This window comes from Malurus melanocephalus, unplaced genomic scaffold, assembly GCF_030028575.1.
Source record: "Malurus melanocephalus ecotype Western Australia unplaced genomic scaffold, MMel_1.1 scaffold_295, whole genome shotgun sequence".
Lineage (NCBI taxonomy): Eukaryota > Metazoa > Chordata > Aves > Passeriformes > Maluridae > Malurus > Malurus melanocephalus.
In genome coordinates this window covers 296,150-316,954 of record NW_026623527.1, presented here as the reverse complement: position 1 = coordinate 316,954, position 20,805 = coordinate 296,150, and the positions used below count along the sequence as shown (strand labels likewise).

The 20,805-nt window shown below is 38.7% G+C and overlaps 1 protein-coding gene across 5 annotated transcripts in view; it reads left to right on the top strand.

Annotated features, from left to right (window-relative positions):
- The window catches only part of RBFOX1 (RNA binding fox-1 homolog 1), a 504,918-nt gene that overhangs the window by 422,675 nt on the left and 61,438 nt on the right, over positions 1-20,805 (top strand). For all 5 annotated transcript variants that reach the window (XM_057376932.1, XM_057376934.1, XM_057376930.1 and 2 more), the window contains 3 exons: positions 332-392; positions 6,731-6,784; positions 20,711-20,791. In XM_057376932.1, the coding sequence (XP_057232915.1) occupies positions 332-392; positions 6,731-6,784; positions 20,711-20,791 (196 nt within the window). The remainder of the gene's footprint in view (positions 1-331; positions 393-6,730; positions 6,785-20,710; positions 20,792-20,805) is intronic.

Genomic DNA, 20,805 nt, shown 5'->3' with positions numbered 1-20,805 from the left:
TGTTTTGAGTATTTATTGTATCAGTGTTATCATGGAATACAAGCATGCTCTTAAGTCTTTAAATTATGCAGTACCTTTTAATTTGCTTTTAATGTCTTTTTATTAAAGTTTAAATGATATGATGTTGCTTTATTGAAATGATTTGTAAGTTAAAACGGTTATGAAAGTAAATGTAATTATAAATAGTATGATTTTGTTATGCACCTGTTGCCTTCTATAAATTAAATTGCATTTTATTTTTACATGACTAATAGCAGTAATAATGCATGCGTTGAATAGTGACACGGGCCCTGCCTGTAACCCTTTCTAATCCGCTCTTCTATGTGCTTAGGTAAATAACGCCACAGCACGCGTAATGACAAATAAAAAGACCGTCAACCCTTACACGAACGGTAAGTGCATGAGCCCTCTGCCTTGGGGCAGTGTCCCTGCATGCCAAACCCCTCAACAGGGCACTCTTACAAATGGAGATGGGAGCTTTGATAGATTTTTGCCTTTTCCCCATCCTTTGGCACCCAGCAGTGACCTTATCAGGGCCACYAGCACCCCAGGACCCRGTCTTGTTTGCAAKTTCTTTTAATAATAGCCCATTAGGKCTAATATAATATGAATTATTTGACATAAGAAAATAACAGAGTGAGGAGTTTGTGGCAAATTATATACTACACAGAAATAAAATAAAAGAAACTGCTRGCAGACTAAGTACAGCAATTTAAAATGCAGCGTGCAATGAAGGTAACTATCAGTTCAGCTGGCAAAGAAATAGTGCAACTTAGGATTCTGGATCCCCCTCTGAAACACTGCTTCAGTCGTATTTGTTCGAATTTAAAAAAGAAAAAAAAAAAAATTAAAAATTACCAGTCCAGTGGGTGTTGGGAGCACACATCAGAGATCCTTTCCTTCAATCCCCAGAGAAGTAACTGCAAAGTCTGTATCTGGACCTCGAGGAGAGGCCTTCACGCTCTTCCAGTGTGTGTGTGAGAGGCTTCTGCCTTTTAGAAATTTTGTGCATCYTTGATAGAGCAAAAACTGAGATTTTGGTCACCGTTACCATTTTCTGTCATCTCTCTCCATAACCACCCTCCCCACCAAGATGTTGATTCCTGGTTGGAGGCTCAGTTTCTTGGGCACCAAGGACAGCTCCCTGCTGGCCCTTCCCATCCAGCCTGGGTTATCCCTGCTGTGTTCCAGACAGATGGGAGAGAGGGACAGGGGGACATCCTGCCACAGGCACTCACCTGCCCTGAGCTGTCCCACTCTGCACCCCCGGGCTCAGAATGCMCAGACACGATGGGGTTGGGCATTAATTCCATCTGTGAAGGGCTCAGCTGATTCACAGCCACATGGGCAGAGCTGGAGTGGAACCCCAGTGTTGGACCCTGGTGGCTTTTGAGGAGGAAAACCCAAAAGGGGAGTGTGGGTCTATCCTGGCTCTGGGCAGTGCTGATGTTGTGATGGGTGAAACAATGGGAGGATTCAGTTTGGTTTGGGGGATGGAGACCAGCAAGGATGTCTTTCTTGCAGAACCTTTCAGTACCAGGGCACACATCCAGTCAAAGATCATTTTCTGTGTCTTCCTTCCGCAATCTGTTAGAAAATTGTCAAACTGTTATTGGGTGCTTTTTCCCTGTTGTAGCAATYCCAGCTTGTTCCCTGTTGTAGCAATCAAAATTCCAAACTATTGAATAATAAAATTCTTTCTAATACTGACCTGAATTGAGGTGATGTTGTAAATGAATGATAGAAAAAGAATCCGTAGTTTTTTGAGGGGGCTAGAAACTACTTTTTTTTCTTTTTTAAATGYTTCCTTTGGGAGTGTTTGATCCCATGCCAGAGTGTGCRTTTGCTTTTACAGAAAATTCAGATTGAAACAAGTTCCTAACTCAGCCATGTCAAAGAATAGCACATGAACTGAAATTAATTGCAATTGTGCTTTCAGTTTTACTAGGCTGTATTGGTGTTGGTATTTGCTTTTCAATTTAATTCAGTTTTTCYCATCCAGTGGAAAGCTGATGAAATGGGCACATAAAGGTTTCCTGAGTTCGATTAGATTCTTTTCCATTTTGAAATATAATGGATCATATTTTCTGCATTTGAGGTCTCATTAGTGAGGATTTACTAAAATCCAGGCCACACAGTGGCTTTATTTTTTAATGAAAGGCTCATCATTTCTCTCATAGAACAGTAAAAATAAAACACAGTGATGTTTTTCATTTGACATGTGATAATTGAGCTAGTTAAAATGATCTGGAGAAGGGTCTGAAATTTCTCATSCTTTCTCAGAAACTGTTTTCTTCCTAATTTTCTATGGAAATGTTAAACGTGGCTAATTATCCTTGGTTTTTACTGGTTTTGTGTCCCAGTGAATCTGGAGAGAGATGCRAGGCTTGACTGGATCACAGAACAAGATTTTGTTGCAGTACAAAATTGCAGTCTGAGATTGTGAACTGTGCCTGCTCTGTTGCGTGATAAAAGCAGTTTTTCGATAAATGATGCATATTTTGTATTCATACTGTCCTAAGGCTACAAAACTGTTCATTAGCAAATAACATGTTACATATCAGCACAGCCAGTGCTGAAGGAGGGGAATRCTGGCAGTAAGAGATGTGAGATTTTTAACAATGTGGGTTTAGAGGAGGTTCATGCACTGCAGGATTGCTTAGGTYATACATTATCATTTGTTAATATCCAAGACCAGCATGAGCAAAACCTGCTGTTAAGTGTTTTCCACTTGAAGTGTTTTGTTTGTCGTTTCCCATCCTGTTCTGCCTGATCTAGATCTCACCAAAAGTATGAAATACCCTGTTCAGGGAATAACAATTAACATTTATTTATTGTGAACCCATACACCCAACTTGTTTCATGCAGAATATTTGTATGCACWCCTTTTGTTAGGTATCTACCGAGAAAACCTCTGGCTGCAACTCATAGCTTTTGATTATTTTCATCTCTTTTAACTTTTTTTTTCTTTTAATGTCTGAAGTCCCCTAAAGTAAACACCCAAGGACAATCACRTCCCTGTTGCATAATCATCACAGGCAACAAGGATTGAATTGCAGACGTGGAAGGTGCTTTATTTTGTTTCATCAGTGCTTACACGATCAGTCATCCTGGCATGGGATGAGCCTAGTTCTTTATCATTTTGTCAGGAATTAGCCAGTGATACAGCTGATTATTTATTGTAGATTATTGTCATTTAAAGTAAAGGTCTCATCTTTTAAACAAACTTKTTTCTACCAGCCTATCACAATTTGCAGGAGTCCTCTGATGCAGGTAGCCAGAAACATTTTGTTTGTTCACGCCTTTTTGTTTGCTGCAGGACCACTTACTTTTTAATGCCTCTCTTTATCTTTCCAAGTGTGTGCTGTGACTGGCATGTTGTTGGCAGGGATTCAAAAGGCAGTTGGGGCACATGTTGTATTCTATCAAAACTGATATTTATTTTAATTTAAAAACAAGATAGGCTCTGTTTTGTGTTTCACTCCTGCATCCAGCTGGTTGTTTGATAACAGRGCCCGTGTTGCTAATAGGATTGCACAAGTCAGTAGATTCCAAAGCACAAAAACTTGAATTTTTTATTTTGTTCAAGTAAGTGGTTGGCTTTTGTGTCCTAAATGATCTTTGAGATAAGTGTGTTCTCCAGTGACTTTTGACTCCCCAAATGAGCAGTTGCTAGGAGAGCTTTTCTTTGTGGGTTTGTTACCAGACAGGATTATTTTGATGGCTCACCTCGTGCTTTGGAGACACAACTGCCTTCTTTCTGCAAAGAAATTCWATGTCAGGAGTGTGCTACACGTTGGCAAAAATATTTGAGACATTTTTAKATGTTCCAGCCTGCCCTGTTCACAGTTGTGCTTTCTTCTGATGCCCATATTGTGATTCAGGATGCTCACCCAAGGGTTGTAGGGTAYGGAGAATTATGGGCAAGGGCATTCAGAGAGCTGCAGCAATAAAGGAGGCACATGAAACAGAGATCAGTAAAAGATAAATATGTTTTAAAGTTTATACTTGTTTTGGTGCTGTGGATTTGAGCCTTTTGCTGCTCTAAATTTAAATTTAAAATGACAGCTAGTGCCTATTAGCACAGACAAATTCCCTCCCACTCCCTTTCTCCCCAACCTGTGCAGCAAACAGGAGCAAAGGCAACTGAGTCACAGAGTTTTTCCTATCCAAGCCTTTCTCTGCCCATGGTGGCCTCTGTGGTCTATGAAGCCAAAATAATCCTTTCCATGTTGCAGTACCCCATTTTCTACCCCAGCTTGTCACACCAGGATCATTTCCTTCCCTTCAGCACGATGGACATCTGCTTCTCTGGCTGACTGCACAGGGTGAGGAGCTGGTCARGCTGAGAGGCTTTTCCTTCCCTTGGTTGGTTTTTAAGTTTTTAAGCTTTAATAGTTTCAACTCGGGAGAGAGATTAATATTGTGACAGTAAGAAAAATGCRCAAAATTACACCCACAGCCGAGAATTTGCCTCCTCCAGCTGCTGCAGAAGGGTTACTTGGCAGCTGCTCGCTCGGATACATCAACTCCCATCACACTTGATTAACCCACACAGCTATGGGCCAGCACATTGTTGGCTGACAAGATAAAGTTAAGTTTAATTACTGTTATTTTCACGATGAATGAAGTATTTCCTCCATGGRCTTCAAAAAGTTAGATGAGACAGCCGTCACTGGGAGAGTGGTAAGGAGCTGAAATATGAGACTGCCTTTCAGCTGTGAAGAACAATCTGTGTCTTCCAAGATTTTTTTTTTTTTTTTTTTCATTCTCTCAGACAAATCGTGGCACTGGTAGTGTAACTTGGAGGCTGAGAGATGTCTGTCAGCTGCTTTGACAGCAAAAGCTGACAGATCTAAAATTCTGTCCAATCTTTCATGTTGGGTGGTGTTGATCAGTGGCCTTCWGAGGAAGTAATGAATTTGAAGTGTTGAATACTCCCTAGCCTATATAAAGTTAGATTTTTACAAAAAGTCYCAAAATTTGAATTATTTTCTATCACACAAAATTTGGCTAAGAGATATGTTATACCCTGACATTCCTAAATAAAATCCTGTAGCCTGCAGAACTGAAGGGTCAGGTCAAAATCCTGTGGTATTTTCAGGAGGAAAAGCATTTTAGCCCTTCTTGACTGGCATTTTTCAGCTTCCCTGATTGTCTTTAGGTACACAGAGCAATGCAGTGACTCCTGCAGGAAAGATGTCATGGACAGCTGCTCCTTACTCTGGACCTGCTCATGAGTTTCAAACCACCCCCTCCCCTCTGTTACTGAACAGTTAATTAGTGGTAAATAATTACTGTGTATCAGATAGAGATAGAAGTAGMCTGAAAGAGTATGAATACTTTGTTACTGAGATTTTGCATTACTCTTTTTCAGTCTTATAATGCCTTGGTGTTTCATGATTTTCCATTGTGCTTTTGCATTTAATGATATGGCCAAGGCAGAAATAAACCTGGTGTGCATTTAAATTCTTCTAATCTCAGCTTTTGTGATTTTGAAAAGCCTCGTTGTCAGTGTCTGGGTTGTATTTTGATTCCAGAAGCAGTTAAAAGTTCTATTTTAAGTACCATACCTCTGGAGTTTACACCATGGTTTTTGCTCAGGTKTGTTTCTTTATTCCCATTTACACAAAGTGCTTCCCACTCCCCTGATTTGAGCGTGCTTTAGGAAAACCCCTAATTTTTCAGTTCCAGCAGTTCAAAATAATTGTTCCCTTGAGGAAGAAGAGAGTGTGGGTGGGGGATGTTCTGGGGTTTGCAGTCAGCTGCGAGTGGATCTGCCTGTGCCTGGGAGAACCACAGTGACTGGCACTTCACCTCAGCTGACAATAAYGAGTTTTCAGTGTTTTCTCTTGCTCTTCTCCTGCTCCTTCCCCTGCAGCCTGGCTGTCTTTAACATCACCCGTGCTTTGCAGCCAGCCTGGGTGGAAATGCTGCATTGGATGTAAAGTGTAAGAAATAATCTGGAATCTGGCCAGAGCATGGTACAGAATTCTGTGAGCTCTGGGAAGACAGGGATGATTTAAGACCAAGGCAGTGGCTGGTTTGAACCCCCTGAGAGCTTTGCAGGGTTCTGTTTCTGAGTTTATCAGCTCTGAGTGCAGGCTCAGGGTTGTGCTAGGAGACAGCACAGACACCAGGGGTAGAAACACCCAGGGACACAGTCCTGGCATGGGGCTGGATCCCACAGGGCTTCCCTCTYCTGTCACAGCAGACATTCCCAGTGACTGTGCTTTCATTTTTGCCAGGGTAGAACCCAAATGTTGTGGTTATTCGGTCACCTCAGCTGACAAAGGCTYATCAGGAATGTTTGTGTGCAGAGAATGAGCAGTTCTGGCCTCTCTGGCTCTACCCAGAGAACCAAAGCAATGGCTGAGAACTCACCTGCTCTGTCCTGGACAGTTTGGGGATCCCTGAACTGGTGCTGACTTAATTCCATAACCTAAGGAAGTCAATCCATCTGCATTTCAGCCAGGATAATTCACCTGGACATTTACTCCAGTGCTACATGCCTGGAGAATGCCTTATTTCATGACTTACTTCCATACTTCAGATTCTGATATTAAAGATCAGTAATCAAAGATGCCTATAAAACTTGAATTACAGCGACCTTTCTTGGAGTCACTTTATCTGTATTTTTATACAGTATTAGTAATAGTAATAATAGTTATTATTATCACTAATTGCAATATTAACTGCTGTGTTTTTTGTTTTGTTTTGTTTCCTGCAGGCTGGAAATTAAATCCAGTTGTTGGTGCAGTTTATAGTCCAGAGTTCTATGCAGGTAAGGATTGCTTTGTGCTTGTCCAACTGGCCATATTTGSTTTTAGTACTTTTTAAAACATACAAAATTCCAGAATGTGTGCTTGGTGTGARGTTTGGTTTCTTTGTGTGATTCACATTATCTACAAGTCATTTATACATTTGTGATCCAAGATTTTATGTTACCTGGGCATACTAAACTTTATACAGGAGATATATTAATACCTTTTTTATTGGAAAGTAGATAGTATAACATGATGTACTGCAATATYCTAGAGATTTTATTTTATTTCATGTTTCAGTACAGTCACTTTCTTCCAGGAATTATTTGGTAAGGAACAACAACAAAAAAAGTCTTATCTATAAAAATACATACTTTTTATACATACATATATGTAGACACACATAGGTATAAAGTATCTGCATTCATAATTTTTTCCAGAACATTTTTTCTTTGACTTCTATATTTAGTTTTTCGGTTTGATTTGTTTGTATTTTGAATGTATATTTTCACCTGAGACCAGATCCTGGTTGCAACTTGGAGTTGGACAGATCCAGTCATTTTCTTCTCCAGYAGACAACACTGAAAAGCTTTTGTTAGTTTGAGGGACTTCAAGAAATGAAAATTTTTGAAAAGGACAATGTAACAAACATGTTTGTGGTTAAAACAGCTGCCTATAATACAYCCAGTGCCTTTACTGAGATAAATAGAAGTGTTCCAATTAGGGTAAAAGTGGCCCAGTATAATAAAAATACTAACTTGGCATTCATGGAATTGCAGGATTTAGTGTAGGCAGAATTTATTTGCTTGCTTGATGTATGTCTCTGTGGAAAGCAGGAATTTAACATTGATCTCGTTTGAGTAGTTAGTGAACCAGCCCTGAACCTGCATAAATTAGAAAGTCAGAGTTATTAGTCATTTTATATAAATGACTTTGTGTTAATGACAAATATAATAATATTCCCATAGTACAGTAATCAATTTTCTAATACATATGCAGAATTAACAATCTGACTTATAATTGTCTCATGAAATAGGGCATGAAGAGTTCACATAGTTTGTAAATTAAAATCAATATTTTCAATCTCTCCTGAAGGTAATTTTCCTAATTTACTGGACTTTTCCCTAACATTTATTTTGTCTTTTAATTATAAAATGGCAGGTTATTGATTTTTTTGAATAACCTCCTAAAGTCCCAAGTGCATTTTTATTGCCAACACTAGGGAGGTGTTTGCCCTTCTTAATGAGAATCTTTAATTACCATTAGAAGGGTATTAATTTAATTTCATGAATTATGACACAAACTCCACCACACCTTTGCAGAAAGTTCCATCAAGGTACTTCATTTATTTCAGATTTTTTTTTTTTTTCTGTCTATACATGTAGGCAGTTATACRTTTGGGGTTTTGCTGCTTTCTTTCATGCATGTCAAATGCATTGTCTTTATATTGACTAGAAGATGATATTTCTCACATTTAAACATTTAAACTTTCTTTTAAACAATTTAGTTTAGATTGTGCAGATCTCTTAAAGCTGTTAGGAAATGAAACAGAAAACAGCTCCGCAGTTTTTGCGAATCAGAATAGAATATCATAACTTGTCTTTATTTTTGGGTTCCCCTTCACCACCTTTCTTAGAGAAACTATAGAATTTCTGAAGATTATAAAATTAGAAATGTGATTTTTGAGACAGTCATAGTTATAGTTATTTGGCTTAATTATTGTCTCCAACACTGCCACGATAAAACTGTACCAACTTTTCCACAGTCAGCGCRAGAAGTTCCTTTAGCTCCTAATAAACGATGAAAAATTTGGCCACTTCTGAAATAAAGATGATACATTCACCGAGAAACTGTTGATTTAAAGTACCTTTAATCTTCATAAATAAGTGAAAAACAGAAGGTTATACAAAGCTGTCAGGATGGCACTGATGAATGGCAAATTCCCCCGTTCCTCAATTGCCGGCGGAGCCGCAGCCGCCAGGCTTTCCCCGTATTGTACATCAAATCTGCCAACTCATTGCTGTGATTAAATATTCCATCAGCGCGGGCTGGGAGGCGGTAAAGCTTAACAAGATTCATAAGATGCACCACTTGAATACACATAACTCACTTCCTTGGCTGGAGAGCGCCCTGCACGCACGGGGAAATTAGAATGGAGTTAAATTACTCCGTGAGACAAGATCAATAGAGAAAAGGAGAAGATCCCCTAATGCAATGCAAATCTAAGATATAGTTATGTCCTGACAACTTGAAGCAGACAATTAAAGTCAAAYAGGGAGGAACGCAATGTAAATCAACCCTAAAACCTTGAAGATAATGGTAAACAGTAGGACCAGTGACATGATTGTTATAGCTCAGGGTTTTTGTTTTTTTTTTTGGAGTGTACACTTCTGTGAAGAAAAACCTTTATTGAGGAAACATGTGACAGCTAAAAGTGGAGACTACGAGATGCACAACAGACACTATGGCAGGAAAGTATTACTTGGGGACTGCAAAATTCTACATATTTACAAAGCTCTGTGGATTTTTCTTCCTGGRTTGCCTGTCTAAGGCTGTTTTTGTGGCTGTGAATGCTCACGCTGYGGTGAATTACAGCACTCCAGCAATGCTGTGGTGGCATTGGGATGGATTTGCAGTGGCACATTTGGGAAGGGCCCTCTGGAGGCTCCTGCTGCACTTCCAAAGCCTGGCAAAGGTCCCTGATGGCCACCAGTTCCTGCCTTCCCACCCTTCTGCTGGGAAGCTCTGAAATGATATTTCAGAGAAAGCTAAAGGACTTTTTTTTTTATTATTATTATTCATTTCTCATTTCCACCTTTTCACAGAATTGCAATTTTCTGTAAGTGATCATGGATAGGAATTTTTTTGTAAATTACTTATGTCCACACAGTCTCCCTCTAGTGAGTAAAAACATGCTATTTAAGGGGGTTTTCCTCCTTATGAGAAAGAAATGCTTAATGAAGTAATGATACCCATTTCTTATCATTTTCCAGTAAACTATTTATGAAATTYTTAGGCAGGTCCTAATAAGGAAATCTGTAAGAAGCACTCTGTGATTTGTCTCACAAAGCCTTCATGGAAGCTGGGATAATATTTTTCTTCTATTTGTGCATCCATTCAGTTTTAAATACATAGCATAGTTCTGCTATACTGAAGCTGGAGTCTGTTCTCTTCCCCATACCCTCRTTTATGGCTGGAAAAATACAGATTTGCAGCTGGGTTTCTTTGCTAGGTGTGCTCTGGTACTTTCTTTCTTTCYGTGGTTTGTTATAATATCATTTTCACCTGCTTATTTTTATAGAGTGTATATTTTATCTGTAATACCGAGCCTTTCTCTCTGCCTCAGGCAGTCTGACAGCCGAGTTCCATGTTGTTCCTTGCAGTTATTGCAGATCKTTTTTGGTTTTCTCTTCTGGGTTTTGGAACGATGAATTTTTGAGCGATCTCTTGCTTTCTCCTTATTGAAATACAGAATATTGTTGCACCTGTGTTACCACGACAGATCAGTCCTTTAAAGCAGGTAGCTTGAGACACAGTAGGGCTGTTTGAAAAGACTTTGTCATTCCTGGCAGAAAATGTTGTTGTTTTACCTGTTGGGGAAGCTCATTTTTGGCAGTTCCCAAATGTGAGGTGAGGCAAAAGATGTTACAGAAATAACTGGAAATTGAGTGAATATTGTTTCAGAGAACAGTTGAACTCACAGTGACTCCCATCAGAAAATATTCTTATCTGGTCATAGGCAACACTATTTCAGACATTTCAAAGTTGGCAGTGTAAAAAGAAAGGACTGAAGACCAGAGATTAAGAATCATTAGAGTGAAGCAGGGAGCACAGCTCAGTGGAAAGTAGAAATTTTCATCCTCCTTTTTCTTAACGCTCTATAGTTTTTCCTGAATTTTATTAAGTTCTGGGAGTTTCAGGAGGTAGTTTTAAGTCATCCCACATAGCACACAGGTTCCTGGGCAGTTATTCCAAGATCACAGGCAAAATTTTCCCCATCACTTAAAATGAAAGAGAGGGGAAGAGTTTGTGCATATTTAATTATTTTATGTGCCCTCAGAAGAGAGAGAAGGTTTAGGTGCCCGGGGCTTTTTGCCACGTGTGGATTTGGAAGCCAGCAGTATCCACCAACAATCAGATTTCGTAACAAACTTCCTTTCAAAAATTTGTTCAGAAGTTTGGAATATAATGTTATGTATAATTAAGAAGTGAAGGACTWCCATAGCGATATATATAACATCATGCCCTTAAGTAAGAGGAATCCAGGGGAAGAGAGGATTCCAGTACACTTGCTAATACTAATTCTCTTTGTTCATGTCTTAAAGCATCTATTTCTGGAGTGTAAGAGCACCTGGGATTCATTTCATCTTTCTAGTGTTTCTCTTTGAATTTAAATGAGTCTTGCATAAGCTCAGCAAATACCCTAGAAACACTTCTCAGTGAAGATGTTTGGAGTTTGGGAAGCTGAATTATGTGCTTGCACAGCAGTTCTAATCCTGGGGTAAAAGTTCACTGTATCATATCTCTAAAGAAGAATTTTGATAAAAGCTGTCTATCTGTACACAGATTTACTAATTTTACAGTTTGATTACACACACTTAGGTTTAAACTTTGCTATTAACTAAGCAGATTTTCCTAAATAACTCTATTTTCRATAGCATTAGACAAGCAGCTTAAACAGTTTTCTAACTAGAGTTGAATTAAATAATTATTGTTTAATATTCCACCAGTGTTATGTCAATGCTCCTTCTCAAAGCATAAAACAAAGCTGTAACTGTTGTTTTGAAAATCATAATGTTAAAAGTACCATCATACAAATGAGGACTTGCTAGTTAGATTAACACCACTGATGACAGCTAATGTATTTCTAAAACTCTGTGGAGCTTTTACAAGCCATTATCGAGGAAATCCTGGTTTATGAAAGATGAATAAAGCCAGTRGAAGAAGAGAATGCAGCATCTGTATGAGCTATTTGCTAAAATAAAAATTAAAAAAAAAAAATCCAGAATTAATTGTGCCTTATGCTACATTTTAATGAGTTCTTTATTAAAATGTATACCCTCATGGAAACTAAACAAGGCTTATTCAAAGATAATGCCAATGACTTATTTTTTAAAACATTAATTTAGTCAATGTATTTAAATTTGAAGCAGGATTAATATATCTGTATTCACCATTGCTGTGAACTCTACACATTTCAAAAAGATCATCACAGATACCATCAGTATTACCCTTTTAAAAGTGTTTCTCTTGGATGTATATTTAATCACACATAAAAACTGAGGTTTTGATACCCTTCCTATGTGATCTCTAAAAGAAATTCCATAGATTTGCTTATTTAACTGTAAATCTTTAACTGTAGATGCAGCTTTATGTCAGAAGATAGAAAACAGTTAAGAAAGGAATTTTTACTTCTTCTGGATAAAAGTTTGTGAATTCTGGCCCCAGTCCAGCATGGAGGAACCATTTGATACTGGGTTATGATGGATTTGTTCACGAACAGAATCTGGAAAAACAGGAAATCTGTATTTGCTGAAAGTTGGAAGTTCTTTCAGAAGAGGGAGAAGGATGTGTTTGGGGGTGGGAGGCTGGATCTCTCCAAAATCTTGCTGAGAGGTAGGTCTTGATCTGCTGACCATGTTTCTATGTTTCTCCTTATTTCACATAGTAGGAGCTTTGTATTTTTTTTTTGTTTAAATATTTTTTAAAGTTTTAAAATATTATTTGTTTAAATTATTTAAACTCCACAAAAGAAAGCCCTCTGATCAAGCAGGAGCTCAACTGTCCTTTCTCTGTCATTGCATTGTTTCTAAGTTCTTGGGTATTTGCTCAGATGWTTTTATTGTGGATATCACCGACCAAATTTTAAAGGGCTAAAAAAAAAGTTGAGTGCTGTGCTTTACTCACAGAGAGAATCKTTGAGGACAAATTATGTTTGGAGCTCTCTTATTGAAACATCATTCTGGCTCTGAGTGAAAATGTGTTCTGTGRCTTCCTGATTAGTGACAGCCCTGAAATTAATTAAATAAACAAGGTAACAGCCTCTCCAGACGGTGTGTGGCGTAGGTTTAGAGTTTGGGTAAAAATCCAGCTGTTTTAGAGCTGCTGCTCCTGTCTCACCAGCTGCTTGGACAGCACAGGTGAGCCAGGGTGAGCACTGCCAGGACCCAAGCTAAGGCTGAAAAATGCATTTTTAGAGCAAATCTGGGGCTGTATTCCAAGTAATAGCCACGGATGCACATAAAAAGCACTGCTTTAACAATCTCTCRGAGGAAAATTTAAGACAAACTGCAAGGTCATCAGTAAAACATTTGTTTGTTCAGAGCTGGGTGGGATATTTGCAATGCTAGATAAGTTAATAGCAGYTATGTGAAGGAATAAATTCCTCTGATTAGAAGAATAACGAAGTTAGGAAGATCCATGCGTTAGGATGGACAGTCAGGCAGACAAACTGTTCTGAAATGTAAAGTAATAAAGTAATATATGAAATGTAAAGTTAATACAGTTAAGTGGAATGGAAAACAACTCTGCTCTGTGTTAAACCTTGATTACGTCTGTAAATTAATGCTAAAGCAGTTTAAGATTATGGTTAATTGTATTCCAAACATATTGCTAATGTTTTCTCTTCCATCTTATGCAATTTTTTTCCCATTTTGGGCGCTGGATGAYAGGATCCCCAATATAATTGCATTTCATAATACTTACTGAGAGTAAATCTCAAAATACAGAGTTTTCATTCATTTGCTTGTTCTGGGGGTAGCTGAGATGGGGTTGTGTTTTACAGGCTTCACAAAGCTCTGTTAGTTTGGTGCTTTCAGATTTTCTCTGGAAATCTCCATGCACAGCATTGCTTCCACTAAAAGTGAGTGCTTTGGAAAGTTTGGAAACATTGCATTACCATTTGTGTATTGGTTTTTCATGCTCCTGAAATTCTGGAACCTGTCTGGGCTAGGAAAGAAATAGACTAGCTAAAGCCAGGATTATGCATGATGATTCAATTTTTAGTGTTTTATATTCTCAGCTTGTCATTCAGAATAGAATTTTATTTATAAGTTAGAACCAGCATTCGCTGGTGTAAGCAAAGAGAACTGAGGGATTAGTAATTTGCATCTCTGCATCTAATTGCATTAGATTTGCATCTCTGTCTTAYAGATTTACTGAAATAGGTAATTTACACAGAAAATAGTGTCTTGACACAATATGAGAGGATAAAGCATAAACACATCCACTTGTAATCCCTCCAGGGCCACACTGAAGCTGTCGAGTTTGTGTTCGGGCAGAAAGGCTCTGGTTTCATTTATTCTGTGATTCTTTTCCTGTTGCAATCTTTATTCAACAGGCAGACGTGTGAATGCAACCCATTTGAGTTATCAGCAGAACATGAGTGYATTTTGTATATTCTCAAGTATCTTATTTCAAGAAGAGTATAACACCAGCTCAGAGTTTACTTCACAAGTTGATGCTTCAGAATTTCTCCCGTGTTTATTTCTCAAAAGTCACAAATGGACAAAAAAGTAGTCATTATTTACCTGCTTACCTACTGTRTCTGCTAGAGGACCTAGAAAAATTAGGAGTAAAGGTTTGATTTTTCAAAGATCCTGAACAAAATTCTCCCAGTGTAAAATAATGGCAATGAATATCACAAAGTATTAGTTTATGTGCACCTGAGGTTGTAGAGAGAAATCTTATAGTAAACATATTTGGTAGGAAGTCCTGATGATAACACTCCATTTTTTTTTTTTTTTCTCTTTTATGACTACATAGTGCATGTCCAGCTTTTAGACTTTCCAGGTGACAGTGTGTGGATAAAGATTTGAACTTGGATGCCATTGACACAGTTCAGTAACGAGCACAGAGCAGCTCTCTGAGCACGGTGCAGGCTTTGGCACCAGCACCAGCTGAGTTTGTGCAATTGAGAGGTTTCATTTTACTCACCAGAAATTAAATGCCTGTAGCTGATTAAACATTTTTAAATTCTATTTAGAAAAGGCAGTTTACTGCTTTRCTTGGTGAATGGAACCACTGCAAATGCAGCCAGTCCATGGGAAGGTTGGYTTGTTAATTTTGGAGTCACCCGGTGTGTTTTTAACCTGGCATTGCTTTGCCACACACCAAGAGCATCGTGGCACAGCCAAAATTTGCCACTAAAAATGCCAGGCTGTTCCTCCCCCTAGCAATCCTTGATGATTTTAATGGCTCTGTTGTGGATATACCTTTCAGCTTCCTGTGGGTGGATCTCTAAAGGAGCTCATCACGTCATGAGGAAGGAAAAGGAGYCTGGCATGGGAGCAGGGTTTAGGGGAATTTGCCACCTCCCAGCTCTTGAGCTGCCCACAAATCCTTTCCCAGTCAGCACAGCTGCATCAGTTGTGAATGGGATCTCAGGATCAGGAGGAGAGATCTCTGTCACTGTGACATGAGTTATTTGCCCTACAGAGGGAAGAGGTGCGGAGAAGGGACATTAGGGGGGTTTATCTCTTACCAGAGCTGCAAACTTTGCTGCTTGTCTGATTTTTACTGGATGATATTGATCCCTTCCCACCCCAGTCTGTGCCAGCATCCTGGATACTGCTCAGGAATAATGGGAGAGAGAGCTGTTCCCAAAARCCGGGAAATGGATGAAATGGCCAGCAAAGAATAACTTGGAAGAGTGGCTTAAAATGACGTTAGCTGTGACATTCATTGCTCTTCCCTGAATGCCTCAGCTCTTTGGGTGYTTTGGGGACACTCTGAGAGGGGTGATAAATAAAGAAGCATCCACCATGCTTAGAAAAGTGATGTAAAGGAAAACTGACATTTTTAATTGAGTTTTTGGATGGAGAGATCCCAGGAAATGTCTTTGAGACCCATGCCTTCACCACCTGGTTCTTTGAGGTCCCCTTGCCCATTTTTAACAATGTATATGAGGTTCTATGTGAGTCAGGCACTTTGTACATAAATGTATGCATAGAGCACAGGTTCTCATTACCAGGAGCAAGCACACCCAGGCTGCTCAATAATTCAATGTATTTCAGGCTTGCTGTCAGAAGGCAATGCAAAAATGGGTTTGGACTTATGAAAATCACTTTTAGACATCAACTCCTTTAGATTCTCCTCCTTACCCTCTTGATTAAGTGGAACTAAATATATAAGCTTTGGTGGGATTAAACATAGGTTTTGTTTGTATTTTTACCATATTGGAAGAAAGGAGGCGTGTGGTTTGGGATAATGCTATTTTATTCCTTTTTAACAATAGATGGAACAATCCAGTGTACCAACAAAACCATCCACGAGTGGCTGTGTTAAAATCTGAAGGATATTATTCCATTTACAGAGATCCCAGATAACTGAAGGCCCTCACAGAGCACTTCTTTTTGAATTAACAGCCTATTTAAAAGCATACAAAGAGTGTGTAGTTGATAATGAAGGGCTAAGAGAGCACTTAACTACTTCATGTATTCACAAGAGAGGCTGTAGAGGCTCTCTTTAAATTCCCTAGTCAGGAGGGACAATAGAAGCTAACACACACTATTATTGTACAACAGGAGCCTTTTATTGGGTGTTTCTGATCCATTTCTGTGAGACATTTAGAAATAACCCATCACGGAACAATATTTCAGGCCAGAACAAAGATAATGCCAATATTAAATTACATTTTTACACCAATCGAGAGTGGACATGGATTGCTTATGAGGATTTTTGATGCACTTGCAAATCTCCTGATTTGTCCATGGGAGATGGAGCTTTATACTTTTCTTCATGCAATGAACACCCAAATGTTTGGCAATAATGATTGTTGCAAAAGGTACGAAGAAAAAGAGTGATCAGAATGATCAGRGAGAACTGGGTGTCATCCAGCTGGAATGAGAGGAAAAGAAAATGAAAAAAAACAATCACTTCATTCAATAATGAACATGGTTTTTACATGTAGATAAGGCTCTTCAAAAAGTTTATAATGATATAGGCAAAATGAGACACAAATAGTTTTAGTTTTTATTCACTTTCTCCGTGGCTCTGTTTGGATTTTTTTGTTTGTAAATAGTATTATAGAATGACTGAACTGGTGCTTAGGTGTGAGAGGCAGTAAGGAGCTGCTCTTGCTAACACACTAGAATAAAATATGTGTAAAGAGCAGCTGATTTATGTGGAAAGCTGTGAGTACAATGGATTAGAGCAATGTAATCACCACTAAATCTCCTTGTGCTTAGTGAGTTTCTTAGTTCCTGTATTGCAAATGCTCATTTTAGCTCCTTGTGCACCAAACCCAGGGCAGAGCAGCCCTGGATATTGAGTTGATGAATTCCTGACCCTGAAAAAGCTTCTGTGCTCACCCTCCTTGTGAAGGCAGATGCTGCAAGGGAGCTCAGCACCACTGGCATTTTTCCGGTTCTTAAAGAGCTTTCTATCAATCTGTGRCTCCTGAGGATTCCTGGAGTGAGAGGAGAACACTTATCCCCCATCTCACTTTGTTATATTCCAGGGCAGAGCCCCAATAAGCATCTCCTGTCCCCTTCTTTCTCATAACTCCCTCCAAATTCTTGGACAATAAACAACAGCACTACAAACTGGAAAATTTGGTTCCCAGGCCAAGGTATGAATGCCATGTATATGGTGAATTGGTGAATTGGTGCAYTGKAGGYTCAGGTTCCCTGTAATGATCTATAAACTTTAAAACATTGGTAGGAAAGGTTTCTAGAAGTTTCATTTACTGCCTGTGACAGGAGAGAGCTGAGCCCACAGCTGAGGTCTGCCACCACTCTTAATTTTACATCAACAGCATGATTTTGGCTAAGGGATGGGGGTTTCTTCTGCTGAAAATGTTATTTCAGTTTAAACTTCCACAAACAATGCCATGAGAGATTCCAACTAATGGTGCAAACTCTTTAAAACTAATTCCAGATCTTTCCTTCTAAGCTGCGTGTAGTACTGGCTACACAGCRGTTCCAGTTAAAAGCTATTTTTAACAGAAGGAGATTTAAAACATTTTATAATTAGGAATCCACATGTTTTCAATCCTGGGTGCTACTTTTTGGCTGAGTATTTGAGAAATACGGTGATTTTTGAGGCAGTGAGTACTCYGTGCAGCACCACGAGTGCGTTGGTATTTCTGTCGATGAGTTTATATGCAGCATGTAAACAACTGTACACAAAAACTTATTTTTGAAAGTATGAAGAAATGAGGGAAAACACATTTAGTCAGAGATCTTGAAACCACTGGGAACTGAATTTTAAGCATTCTAAAAATATTAATGACTGCACATCACTTTTTTTTTTTTTTCTTTTTCACAGTCCTGAATATTTTTAGAATAATTATTTCTCAAAATAACCATGGTGCTTCAGCAAAGGACCTCATCAAACAGTATATTCCTAATCATGGGCTGGAGCAGAAAACAGTGGAAAAAGACAAGGATGAGTGGGAATAGCCTTTGATCTTGGGAATTCTGGTTTTGTCCCTGCTGCCAGGTGGCATTTCAGGGGTGAGGGCTGAGTCTCTGCAATGTCACTGCCCCAGGCTGGTCCCCTCAGTGTCCCCTCTGCCACTGCTCCCTCAAAACTTTATATTCAAATTGTTCTTTTTAAAAGAAAAAAAAAMCCCAAAAAACCCTACTTTATTCCATCACACTAGAATTTAGTGTTCTAGGGAGGAAAAATAATACTCTTTTTTCCCCATTTGGGAATTTATAGATTGTTTCTGCRTTCTGAGGTTTATCCAAGATCTTATGGTAAATAATTCAGTCTTCCCTCAGTTGTATTAATTGCAATTAAAATATTTTTAATACCAAAATTAGATGCAGCAGAAATAATCTTTTCTTACTAAAGTCGATTAAAAAGTTCAATATTTTTTTCTAACAAAATCTAATAATAATGTTTAAGTTATCAGTATTAATTTTATGTACAAATTCAAAGGCAGATTGTCAAAATATAATTAGAAGGCTCTATGCAAGAAATTAAATACACTCTAGTAGCACAGATGAAAAAAGCATCTGTTTTGAAGTACTTTAATTAGAAACTAGAAGAGTAGAATAGGGAAAATTAGATTTGTATGAGATGAAATCAGAAAAAATATAAGAATCTTAGCTGMAAAGAATAGAAAATACCTATGGAGCACGGAGGAAACCAAGTGTTACTTTGGATTTATGGTGAATAATGTCAATAAGCTGTAACCTTTGATTGCTAAAAATCTTTTCCTTTATGTTTTCTAGACATACTCAAAGTCRTTATATTATTAAAACCTAATGGAAATGACTGATTTTTCCCAGTGTGTTTCTCCCAGCTGGATGAATGCCTCTGGGTCTTCAGCTCACTTTCATTTTCAGCCTTCTGCAGTAGCTCAAGTTTTGAAGCGTCTGTGGAGTTAAATTCACTCACATTCCAGGGTACACATTCCTGGAGTCAAATGAAATTCCTTATTTCATAACCTGAAAATGCTGCTTGTAATTCAGATCTCAATAGGTGCATGTTCATTTGCCATCTGGATTTTTTAGAAGGCTGAGAGAGATATCAATATTGTCAATGATGTGTTTTCTTAAAGTAAGGGAAAAATCACTTGTTTTATGTTTTATCTTTTATATTAGTTGTGGATGGCTGGAAAAAAGTAACCCTCACTAAATCCTGTTAGTTAAGGGTACACTATTGTCTGGGAAGGTGGGAGCATGGTAATTAATGAGATTTGCAGYAGTCCTGGTTTTAGTTAAATTGCATAAATTACAAGAATTGTTTTGTTACTGTTCAGTATTTCTAATATTTCTCCTTCAAGTGACAGCTGCAAGCAACAATCGAAGAACTGTTTAATGGCACAACATTTTTAAAAAATATTTTTTGTAAGAACTCTGGCCTGGCTCTGGCCAATGAAAGTTGAGAATTTCTCCTGTAATACTGTGGAAGATGTGCCTAGCATTTGTAATTAATCTTGTCCTTCCAAACACATTGGACTCAGCTCAGTGCAGTTCCATTGCATGTCAATTCACAATGCCTAAAGTTTCACAAATCTCCATAGAAATTTGAATTGTGGCATTCACGAATCCTGACAGCTTCGAGTATGTCAGTGTATGTGTGTATATCATTCTGTGTGTACACAGATACATCTGCACAGCCAGATGTGTCAAATCCCACTTTTCCTGGTCGATTGTATTCCAGAAGTGCAGAAGTTTTTTTTTTTCTTTTTGTTTTTTTCCCGGGTGTGAAAGTACAGTTGTTTCTACCTCTGATTAATGTTCGATCTCAATCTGTGTTCRGCTAAGACTGCTAAAATATAATTTAAAAATGGGRGAAAAAAAMCCCCAAAAACGGAGGTGTTTTATTTAAAAAGATTTATTTATTTTGTTTATTCAAAAGGTTTAAAAAWAGGAAATAACCGTCAAGTTGTCATTTGTTCAAAACAAGCATTTTGAAAGTGTTGGTTTAAGTGGCTTTGGTTACTGCTTTTACTTTCATGCCTTTGGGGGGGGAAAATGGTTTTGTTTCATCTGGTTTGGTTCATAATCCTGAACCCAGCTCATTTACTGGAAAGTAGTTTATACCTGTGCATTGCACTGAGCACAAATGACCGGATTCAGCTGTGCCAGCCATGGCTCAGTGGCGATGGCAGCGATGTGCCCCAGGTCACCCCTGTCACCCCTGTCCTGGAGCACCACGGGGCTGGAGGAGCCTGATCCCAGCCAGGGTGCTGAGGATGCTGCAGCTGGGTGGGGAGGGTGGGTGGGCTGCAGATTTTGGGAGCAGCAGGTGAGAGGCACAGAGAGCACCCACAGGGCTGGTGGCTCCCCATGGGATGGGCATGTCTGTGTTTGCTTTCATCCAATATCAAACTTTTTACTTATTTGGGCTCTTTCTGCTTTGAAGCCACAGGATGAGTAACGCCCCTGGTTCTCTCTGGTTGTTGACTTTATTTCTGTTTTTGAGATGCAAACTGAGGTGTAGTTGAAGTGTTCCCAAACCAGATACCACTCTCTCTCTCTTTCTTGTAGGCAGGGTGCTGCTGTGCCAGGCAAACCAGGAGGGATCTCCCGTGTACAGTGCCCCCAGTTCACTAGTATACACATCCACAAGTAAGCTAGTGTTA